The sequence below is a fragment of the Bombina bombina genome, chromosome 7, assembly GCF_027579735.1.
Source record: "Bombina bombina isolate aBomBom1 chromosome 7, aBomBom1.pri, whole genome shotgun sequence".
Classification (NCBI taxonomy): domain Eukaryota; kingdom Metazoa; phylum Chordata; class Amphibia; order Anura; family Bombinatoridae; genus Bombina; species Bombina bombina.
In genome coordinates, this window is record NC_069505.1 from 82,659,307 (window position 1) to 82,686,405 (window position 27,099).

General features: G+C 37.9%; 1 protein-coding gene across 1 annotated transcript in view; it reads left to right on the top strand.

Annotated features, from left to right (window-relative positions):
- Nucleotides 1-10,062, top strand: part of LOC128636235 (mucin-5AC-like) — a 43,123-nt gene extending 33,061 nt beyond the window's left edge. Inside the window, 16 exon segments of the mRNA XM_053689273.1 lie at nucleotides 77-146; nucleotides 947-1,047; nucleotides 2,584-2,615; nucleotides 3,039-3,216; nucleotides 3,317-3,421; nucleotides 3,519-3,559; nucleotides 3,814-3,942; nucleotides 4,034-4,132; nucleotides 4,775-4,903; nucleotides 4,983-5,081; nucleotides 5,486-5,605; nucleotides 5,977-6,075; nucleotides 6,944-7,063; nucleotides 7,202-7,247; nucleotides 8,010-8,127; nucleotides 8,778-10,062. Of these exon segments, the coding sequence (XP_053545248.1) occupies nucleotides 77-146; nucleotides 947-1,047; nucleotides 2,584-2,615; nucleotides 3,039-3,216; nucleotides 3,317-3,421; nucleotides 3,519-3,559; nucleotides 3,814-3,942; nucleotides 4,034-4,132; nucleotides 4,775-4,903; nucleotides 4,983-5,081; nucleotides 5,486-5,605; nucleotides 5,977-6,075; nucleotides 6,944-7,063; nucleotides 7,202-7,247; nucleotides 8,010-8,127; nucleotides 8,778-9,045 (1,754 nt within the window). The 3' untranslated portion in view covers nucleotides 9,046-10,062.
- The last annotated feature ends 17,037 nt before the right edge of the window (nucleotides 10,063-27,099 follow it).

Here is a 27,099-nt window from a genome sequence, read left to right on the forward strand (position 1 = left end):
ATGCTCCATTCTAAAATTAGTTTATCATACACATTGTGTTAATATTTGTATTTATTTCTGTCTCCCTCCTAAATAGCATACAATTGCCCTGCTGGAAAAGTTTATAATGCTTGCGGTCCAATTCATGCACCAACCTGTGACAGCAAGTAAGAAATCACTTTTTTTTAAGAATGGCCCAATTGAATTCAATATCAGTAACATTGTATACATTACATTGGAAAAAGGCATACAAAACCATAAAAGAAATAAGGAAATAGTCTGAACAATTTCAGTCCTCCACAGAGAGTACTCATAGACCTAATTACCTAAGGACATCATCACATTTAAATTGAGTATTAAAAAGAGTACTAATGGTTAATTAGAGAAAAAGGTGGAAAATTTTTAACTTCACCCTATGGGGTAGATTTATTATACAGAGGATGCTGCAACCAAGCCAATAGTTTCAGGTCCGCCTAAAACCTAAGTTAAGAAGAAGTGGTCGTAATTATCATTTAAGAGTTATATATATATGTCAAATTCAGAATTAAAAACCTACCAGTATATGAGATTTTAACCTGTGATTTTATATGTATATACGTAAAAGTATTTTGTTATATTTCCAATTATTTATGATGTCTAAGTCAAAATCTACCTACCTACCTCTAACCTAAAACCTACCAGTATCTGAGATATCTGAGATATACTTGATGGGCCTTTTTTGGTTTATCTACCATCACATTCTCTGTTTCTATGTTTCTGAATATCCAATAGGTTTCTTGTGTGCATAAAAGTCTAAATTATTTGCCCCCTCAAAGGTCTACCCATTCTATAGCAGACCCCTAAAGGTGTCTACCCATTAGGAATGATTCTCTGTAAAGTCTTCAGATAATGCAGACAATGGATTATCACCTGAGATGTAAGAGAGGTGTTCCTTAATTATATCTAATATCTAATATTCTTTTTACAGGGAAGTACCAAATGCTAATAATGGACTTACTGAAGGTTGTTACTGTCCTGCTGGAACTAAGGTCTTTAACTCTTATAATGACGTCTGTGTAAAGAGCTGCTGTGAGTACAATTTACTTAAGCATACCATTTTTTTATATTTTTTTCTGGATTTTCTAATGTTTGGAACAACCAAACTTTACAAATTAAATCTTTATAGAAGCTATTACATTGTCCTATATTTGTAAACAATACACTAGATCTCTGATCCTTAAAATGTAGTTACTATTACTAAATAGTATTTTTCATAACTACAAAAGTGCGCTGTTTAAAAAAAAAAAAACAATACCTAATTGATCATGGTTCTTCAGATTAACAAACAGTTAAAGGTACAGTATACTGTAAAATTGGCTTCTCCTAAACATGTTTTAAATTATTTGTTATACCAGCTGCAGAGTTTAAAATATATGTAACTTTGTTCCTTTAGGTATAGTTCTTTTATGAAATAGCTGTATCTGTTAACTATAACAACAAAAAACACTGTGGGCTGATCTTGTAATGCCTTATTATGTTTTCTCCATAATTAGTTACACAAAGCCCTACTTATATTCTTTATTACTGAACATGTTAGTACTTCTCTGGGAACATTAGCTTATCTAAACCTTCTTGTATTTTTTTTATTTTGGAACCAGAACTTGAGTTCAGAAATGTTCAGTACAGGTGGGGAATCAATAGGCAAAATCAGCCATTTCAAATGAGAAAATAAACATAGATATTGGTTTTAGAAGGAGGCGCTGGCTCATGGGGGGTTCCCAAAGATTCCACTCTGTCCACAATTCTTCCAAAAGGACTGTATCTGTGTAGAGCTGAATAAAAGCTACTTTTTATATTCAAAGAAGTTTGTTCCTTTTTCCTGACCGTTTGTGGAGCCTTTATCCAATACAATTCTACACAGATACAGTCCTTTTGGAAGAATTGTGGACAGAGTGGAATCCTTGGGAACCCCCCATGAACCAACGCCTCCTTCTACAACGTATATCAATTTAACAGCCTTTGGGAGAGACTGTTGGAAGGCAGCGGTTCTAACCAGAGGGGAGTGCTTATCCGTATTGTATACCTTCTTTTTTTTGTCTACTTAAACATAAATATCGATAACAGATAAGAGCCATAGGCCCAGCAAGTCTGCCCGATATTACCTAACCGTAAAAACGTATCTAGTTCGTAGGATAGCCTTATGCTTGTCCCAGGCATTTTTAAAATCCCCCTCAGTGTTTGTCATTACTACCTCTTGAGAAAGTGTATTCCATAAATCGATCACTCTTTCTGTAAAGGAGTGCTTCCTCAAATTACTCCTGAATCTACTACTCTTCAGCTTGAGATCATGACCCCTTGTTCTTGAATTTTCTATTTTATGTAAAATACCCACAGCCTCAGTTTTTCTAAAGGGAAGGGAGCTATTTGCAAACAAGTTAATACACTCCAGAAGGTAATATGGATAATTGGGAACACACTAAAGCGGAGAAAATATTAAAATACATTGTCCCTTTAACATTTTTTGCAAGGTATTGTATAACCATTAGAATTATATTAAGAGTTGTTGATCAGTAGACATGTCCTTAACCATTTATCAAATGTATTATTTTTTTCTCTGTTTTTCAGCTTGCGTTGGGCCTGATGGAATGCCGAAACAGGTGGGTGCAGTTTTTACCTTTTAATACTTTTAATTAACAGTGGGAAATATGTAAAGTATATCTATATGGAAGGACAGGCAGATAGATTGATGGAGAGATGGATAGATAGATAGATGATAGACAGACAGATAGATAGATAGATAGATAGATAGATAGAGATGTATATATGAACATGTTTCTGCATATTATCTAAAATAAAGGTATACTTTATTGTACATTTTATTCAAATTTAAATAAATGCATCTAAAAAGTGTTAACTTAATAGCCAAATATTATTTTTTTTCAGAACTGCATATATATTAATAGAGTAATGTTACTAACCAGTAACATGAAGCAGGACTATTATAATTGATGATCCAATACAGTTATTTATTTTGTATGCCTGTTTTGACTTGACCAACGATATAATCATTCTGTTCACAGGCTTCAGAGACCTGGACTAGCAATTGCCAAGAATGTATTTGTGAGCCAACCTCTCTTACTGTACAATGCAAGCCACTTAAATGTGCTGAACCTGAGCCTGTCTCCTGCGATAAGGAAGGTTTAATTCCTGTGCAAGTACCAAACCCAGATAAGCCTTGTTGTACTCTAAATGAATGCCGTAAGTGAACTGCAAGATCAAAACAAAACCATACTATAAAGAGATAATGTAAGCCCCCTAATTTATTATATTAAGCAGCATTCATTTTCTCCATTTATAGGCTGCAATGTCAGCAATTGTAGAAACGAGGCAAAGAATTGTCCTCTCGGTTTTGAGGTTGAACCTATTCTTCTGGAGGGAGACTGCTGTGTCACTTACAACTGCAGTAAGTGCTATTGTTTTTAATCAGAATATGATGGTTTAAGTTTATTATTGAAACCAAAATGAAAATATATGATCCTCATTCATTTTGTCTTTATCAGCACCCACGGAAGCCTGTGTGGACCATGACACCTTGTATAAGGTAAGCTATGGTTGTGTTCTAAAGAAAGAGCAATGACGAATATTGAGAGATGAAATATTAAGTCATGAAAAATGCATTTCAATGCAAAGGGAAACAATATTAATTTAGCTAATAACTGAGTTATTGAAAAAATAAAGATAGTGTGATCATATATTCGATATGAGCAGTAAAAAAGTATTACTGTTGATTACACAGATAAGGAAATGTTCACTCATAAACTAACAATCTCCATAATTTTTCTCTCTCTTAAACAGCCAGGGCATTTTATCCCACCATCCACAGACTTCTGCCTAGAATGTATGTGCACAAAGGAAAAAGACCCTAAAACGTTACTGAACACAATCTCATGTAACCCCATCCCATGCAATAAAGAATGTCCAAAGGTCAGTTACATTTTGATATACGTCTGCCTATGAAATTAATTATTAGTACTATATTTGGGATTATTTATCATTTCTTCTTTTTTTGTGGCAGGGATACAAGTATAAAAAGATGGATGACCAGTGTTGCGGTATATGTATACAAGACGCATGCACACATCAAATGGATGACAATTCCACTATCGTTATCATGGTAATCTTATCTGGATAACTTTTTGTTTATCACAATATTTCAGATTTCATGCCCATATACACTATACTATGCATATATGAACATGGATCAAGGGTATGAAACTACACTTAAATAGATATACAATTCAAAATATTTTCTTTGTTTTCTAAAATGGGATTTTTTTAAATATTGTAATTTTTAACCTCTTTGAAGAACAAATGTTTTTGTGTGTCTCCCCACAAACAACTGATATTCAAACATCAGTTGTGATTTTTTTTTTTAACAAAACAAAATTAAACTTTCATGATTCAGATAGCGCATGCCATTTTAAACAACTTTCTTTTTTACTCCTATTATCAATTTTTCTTTGTATCTTTATTTGGAAAGAGAAGAATGTAGGCTTATGAAGTCAACCCAATTTTGGTTAAGCACCGGGGTAGTGCTTGCTGATTGGTGGCTACATTTAGACCATACTTTTAATTGCTGCTCTTTCATGTATCTGACCGAAAATATCTGTTGTCCTTTTAATAGCCTATATATTAAAGTCTATATATTATTTATTAATTGTACAACATTAAGAAATTAATTTAATGAGCTTTAACTTAACTTGTTAACACAATTGTTGTTAAAAAAATTGCAATAATGTTTTGTTCTGATTTACAGCCTGGTGAGACCTGGTATCCTCCAAACAACAAGTGCTCTCATTATGAGTGTACCCAATCTGGTGAGCAGTTTACAACAGTTAGCATTGCAAAGGAATGCAGTGTATACAGTCAAGATCAATGCACACAGGTAAATTGGGTGTATACATAGCAGTCATCTTGTAGGTCAAACTTTGACAATATGTCCTAACGCAGTTTTATCCTTACAGGGCTATCAGTATGAAAAGGTTGCAGGAGAATGTTGTGGCAAATGTGTGCAGGTGGCATGTACAATAAAGATGAAAGATGATTCTCTCAAAGTAGTTAAGGTATGTTCTCTTTCAATTCAGGAATAGCATCAAATATGCGGCTGTAAATTTCCACTGTCTTGAGACTAGTAAGACATAAAATCAGAGAAGTAATACATTAGATTCTTAAACATAAGTGGGTTAGGAAACTTGTCTTTACTTTTTCCTTGACTGGTAATCCATTGTGATTATGTTTCCATCCGTGATCAAACATTTCAGCTAACATAAATTAGTACAGCAATGTTCCATCAATTCCAGAACTATTGTTCTTGTTAGTTTTTCTCACATTTCAAGTATTTGCACTTCTTTAGCTAACGGAAATTCTTTACCATGATCTTTTAAGTTTTAACGCGTGTATATGTTACATGAAAGTACATGTGTGTAAAATATATTATTGCTAATGTATCCACTTGCATTGCTTTCAGCCTGGGGAAACCTGGAGTCCACCAGAAGATGTTTGCGTTCACTATGAATGCCACCAAATTGAAGACCAGCTTGTCCCTGTTACTGTAAAGAGAGCCTGCTCTGATGTTACTTGTGAAGCTGTAAGTTTCTCTGCTGACTTATTGGTAACCTACAATTAGCTGATGGTCAATCTGGGAACAGTAGTGGTTCTAGGGGATTCCAAACATTCTCTTCTTTACTTTACCACCACCCAAAATCAAAGGTGCCAGCTGAATTATATCCCCATTTCTCTACAATAGGCAAGGGAGAGATAAATAGGGGGTATAAGTGGCGTTAGTAAAAGAAAACTCTAGAAAGTAGAGCATGAGCTCCACCACCAATACCATGGTGTACCCTTGTTATTTAGCTTTGGGGTCACTTTTGAGCTCCACAAGTATTATGTTCTAGAACCACCATTGGCTGAAAATATCTTTAAAAACCTAAATGATCTTATCACTGTTTTGTACTGCAGGGTTTTAAATATGTTACCAAATCTGGAGAGTGCTGTGGTGACTGTGTTAGAGTGGCTTGTACAATGAAGATGGATGACAACACAACTAAACTCCTCCAGGTACAACAACATGTAAATTATTTCACTGTATAAGAATAGTAACAAACATTATTATGCTGTACCTGACAGTTCATATTTTTTGTTTTCTTCCTAATTACATTTTCCCTCTAAAATGTTTATGACACAAGGTTATTATCAGATGTGGTAAATATATCAGAAAAAGTTCACCAAAATTAGAATATTGGAATGTTTATTTCTTCAAATTAAACAAGAAGGTTGTCAAAAAAAAAAAAAATATCCAGAAAGATCAGAGCTTGATAGCAAATTGATTTACTATTAAAGTGTAAAAAGTCCAAAGTCTCATCAAGAACAAAAATACTAGTGCAGCGTAATACATTTAAAATCCACAATGCTGTTTAAGTTATTTGCTTTCTCCAGCAACAAATATCCCGATGCTGTTTTGGCAAAAAAACCTCTAATGCATCTACTACATTAAGCAAATTCCGCATTTTTGTTCCACTGGGCATGAATGCTACTGTAATCCTAATTATTTGGTTCCAGTAGTTATGTTGGGGAATGCCTTATTACTAAATAACCTCTATCTGCAAAATATTAAAAATAAAAAAGGCCCTACAGTTTTATTTTGCCCAAATAATTGTAGAGGCAGCAAAAAAAAATAATTAAAGTTAAATTAAAGGAAAAATTGACAGAATACCAATAAAAATATATTACATTTACTATGGATAGTTAAATATTTTATGAGGAATTAAATTTAGAGTTTAATAAACTTTCACCAGGGGTAGTCAGACAAGAAAATGTGTATTAGTGAATATATTTTGTGAAATAAAATCTTATAGATTACATATTAGATTACATATATTTCTAAAGTAAGTCAATATCATTGTGACACTTTCCTTCTGCATTAAAGCCTGGAGAGACCTTTACCCCACCAGAGGACAAATGCACTAAATACACTTGTGAGGATAATTACCAAGTGTCTTCCATGAAGAAACCATGTCCAGTTTTTGATCCATCCAAGTGTCTTGAGGTGAGTGCTTATATTTTGCATTTTAGGTACGGGCAATAGGAATATGAAAGTGGTGGATGTCAATGGATACAAAATAAGAATGTAGTGATTATATAAAAAAACAATTCTAACTGTGTATTTATATATTGCCTATTACAGGGTACTATCAAAACAACAGATGATGGTTGTTGCAAGACTTGTGAAGGTAAGAGAAAATTAGTTTTTAATGGAAGCACAGGGAGCCAAATACCCCTAATGCAAAAAGTTGATTATTAAAATGAATATTGTAATTATTGTGCTGATAGAGTGCTCTAGAGTCTTGTTTCACCCTGTGGGGTCCCTGCAGCTTTGATAATGGGTATTCAGTGACTTGCTCTTTGATTATTTTTTCCCCTAATTCTGGGGTATGCATGAAAGCATTTTTTTAACCTAATAATATTCATATGTTGCAGTTATGGGTACTTAGGGCATACAAATGATTCCTTTAGTGGTACATGCTACAAAACACACTGCTTTGGGGGAATGACACATACAAAGGCAATAAATACAAATAATTTATTATTATTTATATTATTATTTTTTTTAATGGGGAAGGTAATTGTAATTAATGCATGACATACATGAATGCAATAAATGTCATTGCAAGTTGAGGGCATTACACTTTTATCCCATGGATAAAATGGAAGGGAATTATTTTTAGGCTAGAAAAAAACACCAGTAAAATTGAGTAAAATTAATAATTTATTGGGTAAGTAGACAGGTAAAGCAGACTTTCCAGACTGTGTTCTTTAGCACATCAGGGTTATGTACTGGGATTTTTTTTCATAATGTAATGAATAATTATTTTGAGTGTATTGCAGTCCATTTAAATATCCTGAAATCCTGGCAATGTTAAAAATGAATGACATTTAAATGAACGTTCTATAATTATAAAAACATTGGCTAACCTCTACACTTTAATTTACAGTTCCACCAACAGAATGCCAGGTCCATAAACAATCTACCCGTATCAGGACCCACACCTGTGAATCAGACCAGACTGTGGAGCTGTCTTACTGCGAGGGAGCTTGCATGACCTCATCCACGTAAGTTACCTTATAATTCCATCTGTGATGTTTTATGAAAAAAGATGATTGCAAATAAAAAAAAAAAACTTAAAGGCACATAATGATCTCCAGCATACTATTCTTTAGTAGTTAAGCGTACTGCAAATTAAAAAGGCTGCTTCAGCTTTTTTAACACAAGATCAGTATTGGTCTAGTCTAGTATTGATCTCTAAACTTACACTAACACTAATTTGTAGATGCACGTTAGGCCAGTGTTTCTGAATACTAATTCTAGGCACACTAACAGGCCAGATTGTCAAGATGACCTTGAGTAAGAGACAGTTGATAACCACAATTACTGATTATCTCAATATTTCAAAGCCTACTCTAGTATAGATATCCTGATAATCTGGCCTGTTACAGGGCCATGAGAATTAGAATTGAGGATCACTGATCAATGCTATTAAATGGCATGAAACATGCTGCCCATGTGAAAACAAAGAATGGCATGTGGTGTGCTGGAGATAAAACAATCCTTTTTTTTTAACACATAATGTAATGCAAAATATTTTGTAGTATAATATGCTTAGGATGTTCAGATCCAGCATACTTTTTCACATCTGAATTGTAGGTTTAATGTTGGCTCCAATATGCTTTCTTATTGCTTTTTATGGTGATCTTCCTTTCAGTTACTCTGCTGACGCAAACACAATGGAACACAAATGTAGCTGTTGTCAGGAGATGAAGACCAGCAAGCGTGAGGTGGCCCTTAAATGCCTTGATGGAACCAGTTCAATGTACTCTTATATTTATGTGGAACAATGTGGCTGCACCAGAACAAAATGTGAACAAGATACTCAGACATCCCAGTCTCAACAACATCAGCAAGAAGAGTTCCATAAAGAACCATTTCATGAACAACAACAACAAGAACAACAAATACAACAAACTAACTAAAAGAAAATTGATAGACTGAACATTGTAAAAAAAAAAAATACAAGATACTTCACTTAATACTTTCTCTGACATTATGTCTCTCTGGTAAACACTTCCTATCGATGGCCATCAAATGACAACTTGCTTTGCTTTCTAATTGTAAATGTCATGTCAGTAATGCCACCAACAGTTCATGCACACGTACAATTCAATATCAATATTGAATTATTTCACCATGTCTGATTTATTGCTGGACAATTATATTTGTGACGTTATATTTTCAAGAACATTAATCTGAATTTTACTTCCAGCTGAAATATGATATGTTTCCTTTGATGATGAAGTTAGCACTTAGTACTTTTAAACTATATCCTTTTAGTAAAAATAATAGTTTTTAGGGTTTTAGAGTAGACAACCTAGATTTAGAATACAAACAATATCTTGTCTGCCCATTTTTGGCATTAGATCTTCAACTGATGCTTTTTATCTGCTTAAATTGTTTTCATTATAGCCTTTTGGTTCATTTGAAATGTATTTGGGTGTTTTTTTTGCACTCTTACATCATCTATATTCCAAATCGGATCAATCTTACTAGCAAGAATGTACGGTTTTATTTGTTTATTCTTGTTAAAGTCCCCAACCGAATAAATTGATGTCGCTTGACAATCTAACAGGTCCATCAACACATTTCAATTGGTTATTTTGGCAACACAGGCAGAAAATGGCATCATTTGTGTGATATAGGGAAGATGGAACAATGGTTAAATACTTATAAACAAAAAATGATTAACCCAAATGTATACATGAAGGAGTATTTTATATTTTTAAATTTTTTATTTAAATATTTCAAATAGATATATGCATATTCAGATTCCTATTTTTCTACAACAAGAAGATAGACTCTTAGCTATTTATTTGTTCTGCTGGAGAATTTATGATTTGTATCATGTATTAGAACTGTCATTTGAGGTTAAAGGGTTAAGTGTTATCTCCAGAGTATGTGATTGAAATAAAAAATCTTTTAAGCATTTAACAGAATTGCCTATTTGTGATTAATTAAATCAGTGAGATTTACTGATTTAGCAACTGAACGTTTGTTAAACTAGAACAATCAACACTTACAGCTCAATGGTAAAAAAGAGAATTTAGCAAAATGCTAAATGGGTATTTTTTTTTTTAATTATTATTATTTACTAAATCAGCTGCTTTGATATCCCTCACTTGTTATCTCCCTTATATATATATATATTCATTAAATACAATTTAGTTACTAGTACTGTAGTGATACTAATTAGTACAGTAATGCTAAATGACTACTAGTTGAACTTGAACTATATAAGTATATCAAGGTATATAAGTGAGCATATATATATATATATATATATATATATATGTTTATTTGTATTTGTATTGCATTTGTGTGTGTGTGTGTATGTATATATATATATATATATATATATATGTTTATTTGTATTTGTATTGCATTTGTGTGTGTGTGTGTGTATATATATATATACATATATATATATATATATATATATATATATATGTTTATTTGTATTTGTATTGCATTTGTGTGTGTGTGTGTGTATATATATATATATATATATATATATATATATATATATATATTGATTGGAGTAGCCGTGTTAGTCCAGAGATTTAGATATCAAAATAACAAGAGTATTGCATTGAGCAATGATACTTTTTTAATTGGACTAACTATACATTTATAAGATGACAAGCTTTCGGAAGAGTTCCTTCCTTTATCAAATCTGAAGCAATACTCATTTGCTTCAGACTTGAAAAAGGAAGACACTATTCCGAAAGCTTGTCATCTTATAAATGTATAGTTACTCTTGTTATTTTGATATATATATATATATATATATATATATATATATATATATATATGTATATACACACACACACACATATATATATATATATTTATATATACACACACAGATACATATATATATAAATATATATATATATATATATATATATATATAGTTATTTATAGACACACACACATATTTATATATATATATATATGTATATATGAATACAGTATATGAGCAGTATGTATATATATATATATATATATATATATATGTACAGTATATATATATATATTTATATACACATACATAGATACTAGTAATCTTGTAATACTAGTTAGTGCAGTATCATTACTTTTCTACTAATTGAACTTGAATTAATTATATATACTTGTATAATAGTTTATTTTATAGAGATTGTGTGTGTACTAGTGTACTCTTAACGGCACATGGAATCCAACATTTTTCTTTCATGATTCAGATAGAGAATACAATTTTTTTTTTAAATTTCCAGTTTACTTCTATTTTAACATTTGCTTTGTTCTTTTGTTAGTCTTTGTTGAAGAGATATCTAGATAGGTAGCATGCACTACATGCCCTCTAGTGCTCTTGCTAATGTATGAAATTGTTGCAAAACTGCTGATGTATAGTATTAAAGACACTCCTAAATTTACCTTCGTGTTTTTCAACAAAGGATAGCAAGAAAAGAAAGAAAATTTGGTAATAGAAGTAAATTAAAACGTTTTAGTATTCTACTCTCTTTTTGTGATTTAATTTGTTTCAGTTATATTATACCTTTCTATTTAGTTATAGACTGGTACAGTAGCAACTTAACATTTTAAATTATTTGACCTTTAATTTCATAGTTCAAGTATTTGAGTATTATATCATTAAAATATTCCAATAATTAGTGGATATAATACTATAATTTCACAATCACAATCAAATCATAACAACCCTGGTCTCCTCAGAGTTCCCAGCACTATATTTAGAGACATACATTGCCCCTACTCCCCTCCTGCCAAAATATATGATGAAATAATTAGCTTGGATCAGGAGGACCTGGACTATGAGTAGAGTAGATGGAGAAGGAGCAGGAGTCAAACCTATCTACTTCGTCTACTTCAACCTCATCTCCTAGTTGTCAGCATCAGCACTTTAGCATGCTTAGTCAATTTCCTCATCTGCATGTGTTCCCAACAGAGCAGCACCATAGCAACCAGAGGCAGAGCAATGGAGGAGCAGAACAGCAGTAGATCCTTCATGTAACGCTGAGCAATAGCTGGCAAAGAGACATGTGGCATGCGGTGGGGCTATTTTGTCAGTGTGGGACTATCTCAGGTATGAACAAGCACCTTCACATATACCATAGCATAGTTATACTGCTAGAACAGGTTTGTAACACTGCAGCAGCATGGGAGCCACCACTACCACAGCAGGCACTGTAAAAGCAGCACCACCACTATCAGTGGTAGCAGTTTGACTGTGGCAGGAGTTGTGGCCATGTACAATTTTCCACTAATACTCCTAAAGGTGGTTCACAGAAAAGAGTGGGACAGGGGCAATTCAATCAATAGACCCTTGAAAAATTGTGGGTCCATACATTGAAGGGGTATGTCAATGAAGCAATTGAATAAGATAACACAGCTGGGGTGGGTATATTATTACATTCAGAGGAATTCCTTCTCTAAACGAGAAGAGGAGCCCTTCATGAGGAAATACAAGCTTTGGCTCCAAATTAAGAATTTACCAGTAAAGTTGTCCCTTCTCTCTACTGATTGGGTGCTCCAAATAAAGAAGGAGCTGTCCAAAGTCATCTGGACAGATTGTGCACATTACTTTGGATATATGGAGTGCCCCAGCACACAGCAGTCCTTTGTTGCATTAATTGTAGGGGGAATTATACACGTCTATACTGTATATAATATGATTAATTTATAAGGAAATTAATTTGCCCAAACTGTAAAAAAGTAACTGCAGAAAACCCTTCTTTCATTCATCCTCCAAATATTGGAATAAACTAAAGAAATTACCTTCAAAGGTTTCCTGTCTAAAGAAAAACAAGTTTCAAACACCAAACCACTGTGGTGAGAGAGACACTAAGGGCTAGATTTATTAACGCTGAGGCGTACAAGGGAGCGTATACGCGCCCCTGTACACCTCAGCTCGCCTGTGGTGGGGCAAAATTACCCACAGGTATTCGCCATTGCACACGAGCGCAATTTTGCGCTCGAGTGCAATCCCGCCCACTGCCCGCGCACAGCCAATCACGCATGGGCAGGAGCTGTCAATCTCCTCGGTCGGTCTCTACCGAGGAGATTGAATTTCACCACCTTAGAGGTGGTGAAGAGCTTAGGGAAGCAGCGGTCTGGTGACCACTGCTTGATAAATCACGGCGAGCAAGTTCTTGTGAGAACGTGCAGCCGTAGGGGCATGATAAATCGAGCCCTAAGTTTATTAATGAACAATAGTGACAGGAACAAGCTAATTTTTACACTTGTTTAATATAAACAAGAAGAAGCTATGGGAGTTTGTAAAACATATATAAAGATGTAAAATTGTGTGGAACAAAAACGGAATTAAAATTAAAAATGTATAAGTCGAATTTGATATTATATAGAGATCATGATAATTTTATAATCAATGCTGATCAACATGTTTGATATGATACCAAATTAATGTACAAATATATATGATAACTTTTATATTTAGAATGTATCTATGGTTTAGGAAACTCTGAGCCTTTTAATGTCAGTTGAGATATTGCCATATATTGCACCATTATACTAAACATAAGAAATATATTGTAAAACACTAAAATCAGATTATAAAACATATACGCCTAGATTTAGAGTCCTGCGGCCAAAGGGGTGCGTTAGCTACGCATACTTTTTTTCCCCCGTACCTTTAAATAACGCTGGTATTTAGAATTCACATAAGGGCTGCGTTAGGCTCCAAAAAGGGAGCGTATAGCATAATTTACCGCCACTGCAACTCTAAATACCAGCGGTGCTTACGGACGCGGCCAGCTTCAAAAACGTGCTCGTGCACGATTCCCCCATAGGAAACAATGGGGTAGTTTGAGCTGAAAAAAATCTAACACCTGCAAAAAAGCAGCGTTCAGCTCCTAACGCAGCCCCATTGTTTCCTATGGGGAAACACTTCCTAAGTCTGCACCTAACACCCTAACATGAACCCCGAGTCTAAACACCCCTAGCCTTACACTTATTAACACCTAATCTGCCGACCCCGCTATCGCTGACCTCTGCATATTATTATTAACCCCTAATCTGCCGCTCCGTATACCGCCGCAACCTACGTTATCCCTATGTACCCCTAATCTGCTGCCCCTAACACCGCCGACCCCTATATTATATTTATTACCCCCTAATCTGCCCCCCCCAACGTCGCCGCTACCTACCTACACTTATTAACCCCTAATTTGCCTACCGGACCTCACCGCTACTATAATAAATTTATTAACCCCTAAAGCTAAGTCTAACCCTAACACTAACACCCCCCTAAAATAAATATAATTTTTAGCTAACTAAATAAATTATTTCTTATTAAATAAATTATTCCTATTTAAAGCTAAATACTTACCTGTAAAATAAACCCTAATATAGCTACAATATAAATTATAATTATATTGTAGCTATTTTAAGATTAATATTTATTTTACAGGCAACTTTGTGTTTATTTTAACCAGGTACAATAGCTATTAAATAGTTAATAACTATTTAATAGCTACCTATTTAAAATAATTACAAAATTACCTGTAAAATAAATCCTAACCTAAGTTACAATTAAACCTAACACTACACTATCAATAAATTAATTAAATAAAATACCTACAATTATCTACAATTAAACCTAACACTACACTATCAATAAATTAATTACATACAAATACCTACAAATAAATTAAATAAACTAACTAAGTTACAAAAAATAAAAAAATAATTTACAAACATTATAAAAATATTACAACAATTTTAAGCTTATTACACCTACTCTAAGCCCTCTAATAAAATAACAAAGCCCCCCAAAATAAAAAAATGCCCTACCCTATTCTAAAATAAAAATTGAAAAGCTCTTTTACCTTACCAGCCCTTAAAAGGGCCTTTTGCGGGGCATGCCCCAAATAATTCTGCTCTTTTGCCTTTAAAAAAAACATACAATACCCCCCCCAACATTACAACCCACCACCCACATAACCTTAATCTAACCCAAACCCCCCTTAAATAAACCTAACACTAAGCCCCTGAAGATATTCCTACCTTGTCTTCACCACGCTGGGTATCACCGATCCGCCCAGAAGAGGGTCCGAAGTCTTCATCCGATCCGGGGCTGAAGAGGTCCATCATCCAGCTGAAGTCTTGATCCAAGCGGGGGCTGAAGAGATCCATCATCCGGTTGAAGTCTTCTATCAAGCGGCATCTTCAATCTTCTTTCTTTCGGATCCATCTTCATCCCGCCGACGCAGAACATCCATCCTTGCCGACGACTTCCCGACGAATGACGGTTCCTTTAAGGGACGTCATCCAAGATGGCGTCCCTCGAATTCCGATTGGCTGATAGGATTCTATCAGCCAATCGGAATTAAGGTAGGAAAATTCTGATTGGCTGATGGAATCAGCCAATCAGATTCAAGTTCAATCCGATTGGCTGATCCAATCAGCCAATCAGATTGAGCTCGCATTCTATTGGCTGATCGGAAATGTTTGTAAATTATTTTTTTATTTTTTGTAACTTAGTTCTTTTTTTATTTTTTGTACTTTAGTTAGTTTATTTAATTGTTTTTATTTGTAGGTATTTGTATGTAATTAATTTATTGATAGTGTAGTGTTAGGTTTAATTGTAGATAATTGTAGGTATTTTATTTAATTAATTTATTGATAGTGTAGTGTTAGGTTTAATTGTAACTTAGGTTAGGATTTATTTTACAGGTAATTTTGTAATTATTTTAACTAGGTAGCTATTAAATAGTTATTAACTATTTAATAGCTATTGTACCTGGTTAAAATAAATACAAAGTTGCCTGTAAAATAAATATTAATCCTAAAATAGCTACAATATAATTATAATTTATATTGTAACTATATTAGGGTTTATTTTACAGGTAAGTATTTAGCTTTAAATAGGAATAATTTATTTAATAAGAAATAATTTATTTTGTTAGATAAAAATTATATTTAATTTAGGGGGGTGTTAGTGTTAGGGTTAGACTTAGCTTTAGGGGTTAATAAATTTATTAGAGTAGCGGTGAGGTCCGGTCGGCAGATTAGGGGTTAATACTTGAAGTTAGGTGTCAGTGATGTTAGGGAGGGCAGATTAGGGGTTAATACGATTTATTATAGGGTTATTGAGGCGGGAGCGAGGCGGATTAGGGGTTAATAACTTTATTATAGTAGCGGTGAGGTCCGGTCGGCAGATTAGGGGTTAATAATTGTAGGTAGGTGGCGGCGACGCTGGGGGCGGCAGTTTAGGGGTTAATAAATATAATATAGGGGTCGGCGGTGTCTAGGGGTGCATAGGGATAATTTAGGTTGCGGCGGTGTGCGGTCGGCAGATTAAGGGTTAAAATTTTTTATTAGAGTGGCGGCGATGTGGGGGGGGGCCTCGGTTTAGGGGTACATAGGTAGTTTATGGGTGTTAGTGTACTTTAGAGCACAGTAGTTAAGAGCTTTATGAACCGGCGTTAGCCCAGATTGCTCTTAACTCCTGGCTTTTCTCTGCGGCTGGAGTCTTATCGTTAGATTTCTAACGCTCATTTCAGCCAAGACTCTAAATACCGGCGTTAGAAAGATCCCATTGAAAAGATAGGATACGCAAATGGCGTAGGGGAATCTGCAGTATGGAAAAGTCGCGGCTGGAAAGTGAGCGTTAGACCCTTTCATGACTGACTCTAAATACCAGCGGGCGGCCAAAACCAGCGTTAGGAGCCCCTAACGCTGGTTTTGACGGCTAACGCAGAACTCTAAATCTAGGCGATAATTAATTCAGACTACATATCCTTCTAAACCATAAAACATAATTCTGACTCAGTGTCCTTTAAATAGGTAAAATGATAAAAACAGGATGTAAATTCTCTATGACATAAAGGAGACCAGATTTTACAAATGTAGCTTTATGATTAACAGCTATTAATTAAACAGTGCAGGTTATTATTTATTGCATTGATATATATATAGACCTACATATAACTTAAAGAATAACTCCAGACCCCATTTAAAACTTAATGGAACATAAAACCCAAATTGTTTCTTTCATTATTCAGCTAGAGCATAGAAGTAAAATGGAAAGTTATTTAAAATTCTATTATCGTATTTGTATTTTCTTTGTTACTTGTTATCCATTGTTGAAAAGCAGAAGGGCAAGTTCAGCAGTGTGAACGTGTCTGCCGTACTATATGGCAGCAGTTTTACAACAATTGTATACATTAGTAAGATCACTAGATGGCAGCACTGTTTCCTGACGTGCACGCTACCTTTCTAGATATTTCTTCAACAAAGAATAACACAATACAAATTTTTATTTTATTTGAGGTAATTATATACCACATGTTATCAATAAAACACAATCACAGGGTAGTATTGCATGTCTAACAGTGTGACCTTAAGAATAAAAATCAAATCATATTAAACAGGTGTGGTCCGTGAGTTACGCATACTAAAGTAATCAATTATGTTAGAATGTGATATACAATATGAACTTCCAACAAGAATAAAAAACTTTGAGTAAATAATCCTGGATTTGAGAAATTAGACTTCATTTTCAGTAGATGGTAGGCTGTCTAGTTTGATGAGTAGTAAGGTACAGGTGTGTGTAATTTGGTGAACCCTCTATTGGGGGATGGTATAGTCTGAAGGCTTGAAAGAGGGAGGGGGAGATAACGAAATCTGAGGGGAGCGGGGAAGAAAAAAACAAAACTAAATGTTTTGGAGGATTAATCTGGATATGCATTCACCCAGGGTGTCCATATCTCGTAATAAATATCATTAGGGAGGGATCAACACTTAGATGTGTTCCAAGTGTTTTAATGGACAGTGAATTCCAGAGACTTTTATATAAACACTGCAGGTGAGTCAATTCTCTAGGCGGGATGTTAATGTGTAGAGCTTCTGTTTTGGAAAGATGAATTTTGTGGAAGCTTACGGCTAGATTTGGAGTTTTGTCGGTAACGACCCGCGTAGCTAACGCTGGCTTTTTTTCTGGCCGCACCATAAAAATAACTCTGGTATTGAGAGTCCACATAAAGGCTGCGTTAGGCTCCAAAAAAGGAGCGTAGAGCATTTTTAACGCAGCTTCAACTCTCGATACCAGAGTTGCTTACGGACGCGGCCAGCCTCAAAAACGTGCTCGTGCACGATTCCCCCATAGGAAACAATGGGGCTGTTTGAGCTGAAAAAAAACCTAACACCTGCAAAAAAGCCGCGTTCAGCTCCTAACGCAGCCCCATTGTTTGCTATGCGGTAACCCTTCCTACGTCTGCACTTAACACTCTAACATGTACCCCGAGTCTAAACACCCCTAACCTTACACTTATTAACCCATAATCTGCCGCCCCCGCTATCGCTGACCCCTGCATATTATTATTAACCCCTAATCTGCCGCTCCGTAAACCGCCGCTACTTACATTATCCTTATGTACCCCTAATCTGCTGCCCTAACATCGCCGACCCCTATATTATATTTATTAACCCCTAATCTGCCCCCCACAACGTCGCCTCCACCTGCCTACACTTATTAACCCCTAATCTGCCGACCGGACCTGAGCGCTACTATAATAAAGTTATTAACCCCTAATCCGCCTCACTAACCCTATCATAAATAGTATTAACCCCTAATCTGCCCTCCCTAACATCGCCGACACCTAACTTCAAACATTAACCCCTAATCTGCCGACTGGAGCTCACCGCTATTCTAATAAATGTATTAACCCATAAAGCTAAGTCTAACCCTAACACTAACATCCCGCTAAATTAAATATAATTTAAATCTAACGAAATTAATTAACTCTTATTAAATAAATTATTCCTATTTAAAGCTAAATACTTACCTGTAAAATAAATCCTAATATAGCTACAATATAAATTATAATTATATTATAGCTATTTTAGGATTTATATTTATTTTACAGGTAACTTTGTATTTATTTTAACCAGGTACAATAGCTATTAAATAGTTAAGAACTATTTAATAGCTAAAATAGTTAAAATAATTACAAATTTACCTGTAAAAGAAATCCTAACCTAAGTTACAATTAAACCTAACACTAGACTATCAATAAATTAATTAAATAAACTACCTACAATTACCTACAATTAACCTAACACTACACTATCAATAAATTAATTAAATACAATTGCTACAAATAAATACAATTAAATAAACTAGCTAAAGTACAAAAAATAAAAAAGAACTAAGTTACAAAAAATAAAAAAATATTTACAAACATTAGAAAAATATTACAACAATTTTAAACTAATTACACCTACTCTAAGCCCCCTAATAAAATAACAAAGCCCCCCAAAATAAAAAAATGCCCTACCCTATTCTAAATTACTAAAGTTCAAAGCTCTTTTACCTTACCAGCCCTGAACAGGGCCCTTTGCGGGGCATGCCCCAAGAAATACAGCTCTTTTGCCTGTAAAAAAAAAAATACAAAACCCAAGCCCCCCAACATTACAACCCACCACCCACATACCCCTAATCTAACCCAAACCCCCCTTAAATAAACCTAACACTAAGCCCCTGAAGATCATCCTACCTTGTCTTCACCTCACCGGGTATCACACCGATCCGTCCAGAAGAGCTCCTCCAATGTCCTGATCCAAGCCCAAGCGGGGGGCTGAAGAGGTCCATGATCCGGCTGAAGTCTTCATCCAAGCGGGGCAGAAGAGGTCTTCCATCCGATTGAAGTCTTCATCCAAGCGGCATCCATCCGGAGCGAAGCGGCAGCATCCTGAAGACCTCCACCGCGGAACATCCATCCTGGCCGACGACTGAACGATGAATGACGGTTCCTTTAAATGACGTCATCCATTTATTGATAGTGTAGTGTTAGGTTAATTGTAGATAATTATAGGTAGTTTATTTAATTAATTTATTGATAATCTAGTGTTAGGTTTAATTGTAACTTAGGTTAGGATTTCTTTCACAGGTAAATTTGTAATTATTTTAACTATTTTAGCTATTAAATAGTTCTTAACTATTTAATAGCTATTGTACCTGGTTAAAATAAATACAAAGTTACCTGTAAAATAAATATAAATCCTAAAATAGCTATAATATAATTATAATTTATATTGTAGCTATATTAGGGTTTATTTTACAGGTAAGTATTTAGCTTTAAATAGGAATAATTTATTTAATAAGAGTTAATTAATTTTGTTAGATTTATATTATATTTAACTTAGGGGGGTGTTAGTGTTAGGGTTAGACTTAGCTTTAGGGGTTAATACATTTATTAGAAAAGCGGTGAGCTCCGGTCGGCAGATTAGGGGTTAATAAGTGTAGGCAGGTGGAGGCGACGTTGAGGGGGGCAGATTAGGGGTTAATAAATATAATATAGGGGTCGGCGGTGTTAGGGGCAGCAGATTAGGGGTACATAAGGATAACGTAGGTGGCGGCGCTTTGTGGTCAGCAGATTAGAGGTTAATAAGTGTAGGTAGGTGGAGGCGACGTTGTGGGGGGCAGGTTAGGGGTTAATAAATATAATACAGGGGTCGGCGGTGTTAGGGGCAGCAGATTAGGGGTACATAAGGATAACGTAGGTGGCGGTCGGCAGATTAGGGGTTAAAAAAAATTATTCGAGTGTCGGCGATGTGGGGGGACCTCGGTTTAGGGGTACATAGGTAGTTTATGGGTGTTAGTGTACTTTAGAGTACAGTAGTTAAGAGCTTTATAAACCGGCGTTAGCCCAGAAAGCTCTTAACTACTGACTTTTTTCCTGCGGCTGAAGTTTTGTCGTTAGATGTCTAACGCTCACTTCAGAAACGACTCTAAATACCGGAGTTAGAAAGATCCCATTGAAAAGATAGGATACACAATTGACGTAAGGGGATCTGCGGTATGGAAAAGTCGCGGATGAAAAGTGAGCGTTAGACCCTATTTTGAGTGACTCCAAATACCGGCGGTAGCCTAAAACCAGCGTTAGGAGCCTCTAACGCTGGTTTTCACGGCTAACGCCAAACTCCAAATCTAGGTCTTAGTGAGCTGAAGTGATTAAGGAGTTTGAAGACTGCTGGTATGGAGGTGTCTGGGGAGGTTAAGAGAAGGGTAATGTCATTGGCGTTTAATGTGATTTTATGTTGGGAGGTCCCTAAGGAATAACCTATAATGTTGGGATCTATCCTGATTGCCTGTGCTATTGGCTCTATAGCTTGGGCAAATAAGAAAGCACAGAGCAGACATCCCTGCCTGGTACCATTGGCAATGTTGAAGGCCCAGGATTGGAAACCTACTCCTCTGACCTTCGCAGTGGGGGAAGTATATAAGGCTTGGACCACAAGCAGGAATTCACTGGGGAGGTTAAATGCCCTCATAGTCTCCTAAAGGTACTCCCATCTCACCCTGTCGAAGGCCTTCTTGGCGTCCAGGGACAGGGTGAGAAAAGGAACCCCCCAGCTGGAGGCTGCTGAGAGTACATTTAATATGCACCTGGTGGCGTCTGGACCCTATCTATGTGGGATGAAGCCCACTTGATCTGGGTGGACTGAAGAGGAGATAACTTTAGATAATCTATTTGCTATGATTTTAGCAAAAGTTTTGTGTCTAGATTGATGAGGGAGATGGGATGATAGATCCCATATTCCTCTGTGTTCTTGCCTGGTTTTAATATAGTGACTATCGTGGCTTCTAAGAATTCTTTACAAAAAGTGCCTTTGTACATCACCTCTTTAAACATTCTACATAGGATAGGGGCAATCAGGGGTTGGAATGTTTTGTAAAATAGGGCAGTATAGCCTTCTGGGCCTGGGGATTTGCCTAATTTTAAGTCTTTGCTGCAGCTTTGCACCTCTTCTAGTGTGATTGGGGAGGTGAGAGTTGGGAAGTCTTCTGAGGAGAGTTGGGGTAGGTGGAGGTTGTGTAAGTATCGGCTGACTTCTGCTGTCGGGAGAGGGGGGTGGTTAAGTTGAATTCTATGTTGTAGAGAAAGTGATAAAAATATTTAAAGGTTTCTCCTATTTCTTTGGGGGAGAGTGCTAAACTGTTATTGTTTTTTTCATGGAAGTTTTAGATTGGGCTGTCGTAGCTTTGCTGCTAGTAAAGAGGAGGCTTTATTGCCTTGGTACTAGTAGATTTTTTTAAGCCTCTCTAAAGTAGAATGAACTTTCTGGAATTCTAGGGCCTGGCTTTGTTTTGTGGTAGTTATTATTTTGTCATTACTAGAATAGGAAATATGGAGTTGGTGTCTTACAGTTCTTAGTTGTGAGGTGAGGACAGAAAGTTAGGATCCCTGGTTTTTACACATGATTGCGTCTTTCTTAATAAAGTGTCCTCTTAGGTAGACTTTCAGTGATGCCCAGAGAATTCTACTGAGGTTTGCGAGTTACCATTGAAGTTTAAGAACTCAGAGATCTTCTCCTGAAGTTCGAGCTAATTGATAAAGTTTGTAACTATCCAGTCTTTAAGGCACCATGGAGGGGGAGTTTAATTGGAAAGATGGGGGCCAAGTAGTAAAGTTAGAGAATTATGATCTTGGTATATTGGTATATGATATGTGATCAACTGTGCAAGAGCTTGTGAAGAAGTAATCAATACAGGTGTGTGATTTATGAGGGGAGGCATAAAGGGTAAATTCCTTGTCTTTTGGGTGGAACAATCTCCATGAATCATACAGATCACACTGGAGGAAGAGTTTCTGGAAGGCATTAGAGAGGGAATGGTTAGATCTTTATGATGTGGACGTCTTTGGTCCTGCTCTATCTAGAATAGGATCCCATATAAGTTTGAGGCCTAAGATAAACTCACCCTGTTTCACAGCCGACACTGACCCCAGAAGTTTATTTAGAAACTGGATTTGTTTAGAGTTGGGGGCATACGCGTTTACTAAAGTGACGTTTAGTTTACAGATTAGTATAATAAAGCAGGCCTGAGGATCACATTATACATTGATGGGATCATATTTAGCATTAGCGCTAATACTTATACCTACTCCCCATTTGGATTGGAAGGATGCTTCTACTACTGTCGGGTATTTTTTGAATGTGCGTTTGGTACCTGGGGTAGGAAGACAGTGGGTTTTCTGATGGAAAGCTACGTCTGCTATGGTCCTCTGTAAGTAGTTTATTGCAGGAGAGTGGCAATTTGTGGGAGAGTTAAGACAATGGGTGTTAAGCATGACCAGGCGGAGGCCCTTCATCCTGGGGATGGGGGCACAGAGAGAAAAAAAAAAAAGGAGGAGGTGGGGGAGGAAAGGAAAGAATGGGGAAGGTTCAAGCTTTTATAGGAAGTGGGATATTCCTAGAGATGTGAAGTTGTCAATCAGACTAAATGAGTTGTGTTACGGTTACCCTTAGTCTCGCTGAGAGATGGACCGCTTAGTAGCCTGGATCCCTATTGCTAAAGAGGGGAGAAGCTGCTTTCCATAGTATTCTATATGAGTCTCGCAAATATAGAATAATCTCCCTTAGCTGCAGTACAGCTAGGATACCCTTCTGCCCACAAAAACGAGTCAACGCTGCGATTGAGGGTCAAAACAAGAACTCAGGACTGGGATGCCCAGCCTGCTTTTTATTAAGGTTACATGCACACAGGGCACTCCCAGGGGGAGAGGGGGGGAAGCACAAAATCCCCCATCAAACATTTAGATAGAGAGCACTGTCCTTTGACAGGCCACAATAGGATTACAGTACTTAAGATAACAAGTTTACAAGTTCATCTTATCAATTAGCAGTCTGGCTCCAGAGGTGATTAGACAATAGTTTCTAAAAGCTGAAAAAAAAGAGTTAACTCTTTATGAAATGAAACTTGTTACGGTTTTCTTGGAGCCCTTCTTAGGCGCTGGCTTGCTGGTTCAGGCATTGCTGCTGGGAAATAAGCTCTTCACAACAAAATAACTAATGCTTCTGTAACATTGCTCCCTTTCTGTGGAACACTCTGGCAGACACGGTCTGACCCCTTTTCGGGGCAGACTAAGGCTGTCCAGACCGCTGGTTATGCGGGGCTGAGGTCGGTTTGTCTGGACAACCCGTCGGCGTTGCCATTCTGTTTCCCAGGTCTGTAAGTAATGGTGAAATTGAAGGTTTGCAACGATAAGCTCCAACGTAATAGCCTGCCGTTATCTCCAGAGACCCGGTTCAGCCACACCAACGGGTTATGGTCGGTGACCAGAGTGAACTCCTGACCATATAAATAGGGAGTCAATTTCTTTAATGCCCACACCAAAGCCAAACACTCCTTTTCGACCGCTGCATAGCTGACTTCGCGGGGCAGGAGCTTCCGGCTGATGTAGGCAACTGGATGCTCCCCTCCATCTTCGCCTACTTGGCTGAGGACGGCTCCCAGCCCGAACATGGAAGCATCTGTATGGACGATAAAACGTTTGTTAAGGGCTGGGGCCGCCAAGACAGGAGCGTTAATTAGAGCATTTTTGAGAGCCTGGAAAGCTGTTTCACAGTGGGGAGACCACAGGACCTGTCGAGGTAAGTTCTTCTTGGTCAAGTCAGTCAGGGGTTTGGCAAGTGTGCTGTAGTCTGGTACGAACCGTCTATAGTACCCTGCCGTGCCCAGGAAGGCTAGGACCTGAGTCTTAGTGATGGGGGTGGGCCAATTGGCGACAGCTTCTATTTTGGCCGGCTCTGGTCGCTGCTTTCCACACCCCACCCGGTGACCCAAGTACTGTACCTCGGCCATCCCAAAGTGGCATTTTTCTGGCTTCAGAGTCAGGCCAGCAGCCCGGATCTGATCCAGAACCATTCCCACATGAGCTAAGTGGTCCTCCCAGGACTCACTGTGGATCGCTATGTCGTCCAGGTAGGCGCAAGCAAAACTCTGGAAGCCATCCAGGAGCCTATCCACCAAGCGCTGGAATGTAGCTGGGGCATTCTTCATCCCAAACGGCATTACCCTAAACTGATATAAGCCGAATGGGGTGACGAATGCCGACTTGGGGATAGCCTCCGGGGCCAGGGGAATCTGCCAGTAACCTTTGCAGAGGTCAATAGTGGTCAGGTAATTTCCCCTGGCTATACGATCGAGTAGCTCGTCTACCCTGGGCATAGGGTAAGCGTCCGTCACGGTATTTTCATTGAGCCTCCGATAGTCTACGCAGAACCGGGTGGTCCCATCTTTCTTGGGCACCAAGACAACTGGGGAGGCCCAGGGACTATCGGAGGGCTCAATTACCCTGAGCTGGAGCATCTCATCGATCTCCTTCTTCATTCCTGTCCTAACTGCTTCGGGGATTCGGTACGGAGCCTGGCGCAAGGGAGCTTGTCCCGGAGTATCTACCTGGTGGGTGGTTAAAGTAGTGTACCCTGGCTTCGGGGAGAAGGTGAGGTGTTTGGACTTGAGGAGTTGGTTGAGCTGCTCCCTTTCAGTGGGGCTAAGTCGGTCCCCTATCTGAACCTGCGCCACTATACCTGTGGGGAGGCTCTTTTCTAATAGGTCTGGAATGGGTAAACTGTCGGGGTCTTCCTGAGGGGAACAACATACGGCCGTCACGTTCTCTGGTCGCTCAAAATATTCCTTGAGCATGTTTACATGGAATGTCTTTCTAAGATTGTTGTCATGGCAGCTAGCTATCACATAAGTGGTGTCTCCCCTTTTCTCTACGATCTGGTAGGGACCCTGCCAGGACGCCTGCAATTTGTCTGTCTTCACCGGCTTAAGTACTAACACCTTTTGTCCTATGGTGAAGATTCTCTTTCGGGCCCCCCGATCGTACCATACTTTCTGTCTTCTCTGGGCCAACTGGAGATTAGCCCGCACGGATTTGGCTAATTGCTCCATTCGGTCCCTGAGTTCCAGCACGTATGGCACAATTGGGACACCGTCAGCCTCCATCTCTCCCTCCCAGTGCTCCCGGATCAGGTTTAGGGGTCCCCGTACCTTTCTTCCGTAGAGCAACTCGAAGGGAGAGAACCCTGTCGTTTCCTGGGGTACCTCCCGATAAGCAAATAGGAGGTGCGGCAGGAAGCGTTCCCAGTCTCGGTATTCCTGAGTGAACGTCTTGAGCATTTGCTTGAGGGTCCCATTGAACCTCTCACACAGCCCGTTCGTCTGGGGGTGGTATGGGGAGCTTAGGAGGGACTTAATTTTGCAAACCTGCCAGAGTTGTTGGGTCAATTCAGCCGTAAATTGGGTGCCTCGGTCGGATAGGATTTCTTTTGGAAATCCTACCCGGGAGAACACCTGTACTAGTGCATTCGCTACCGTATCCGCTTGTATGTTGGATAGGGCGACAGCCTCTGGGTACCTGGTAGCGTAGTCCACTACGGTAAGAATGTATCGCTTACCGGAGGGACTAGGGGTAGCCAGTGGTCCCACTAGGTCAATAGCAACCCGGCTGAAGGGTTCCTCTACAATGGGCATATTTACTAGCTGGGCTTTAGGGTGATCGCCTCGCCTTCCTACTCGTTGACACACATCGCAGGTGTTACAGTAAGTTCTAACGTCAGCGTGCACCCCTGGCCAAAAGAACGTGTGAGTAATGCGGTGTAGGGTACGGGTAACGGCTAGGTGGCCTGCTAAGGGGATGTCGTGGCCTATTTTGAGGATTTCTTGACGGTATTTGTGGGGCACTACCAGCTGTCGCCTACGCTGTCCCCTTTTCTCTGTCCAGCGGTATAGTTTCCCTTTTTCCCATAAGAATGTTTCGTTATCTGCCCCGCCCCCTCCGGTCTCTGCTCGTTCCCGGTACTTTTGTAAGGTCGGGTCAGTCTTAGACTCTGCCTCGAAAGCATCTGGGGTGTCCCAGGGTATGGGGCCTAACCTGTCAGGCAAGGTCGGGGTAGGTCTTACCTGTGTCTCCCGCACTGGTGAAAGCTCTCGCTCCGTCCGGGCTTGGGCCCGTGTAGTCACTGGGTCCGCCTCGTTGTTGCATACTGGAGCATAGGCAGAAGTCATGGGGCCCAAATCGTTGCCCAGTAGTACTTCGGCAGGTAAATTATCCATTAGGCCCACGTTCACAGCCCCCTTTCCCGCTCCCCAATCAAGATGCACTTTAGCTGTTGGAATTTTGTACACATCCCCCCCCGCCACTCTAACGGCCACAGTCTGT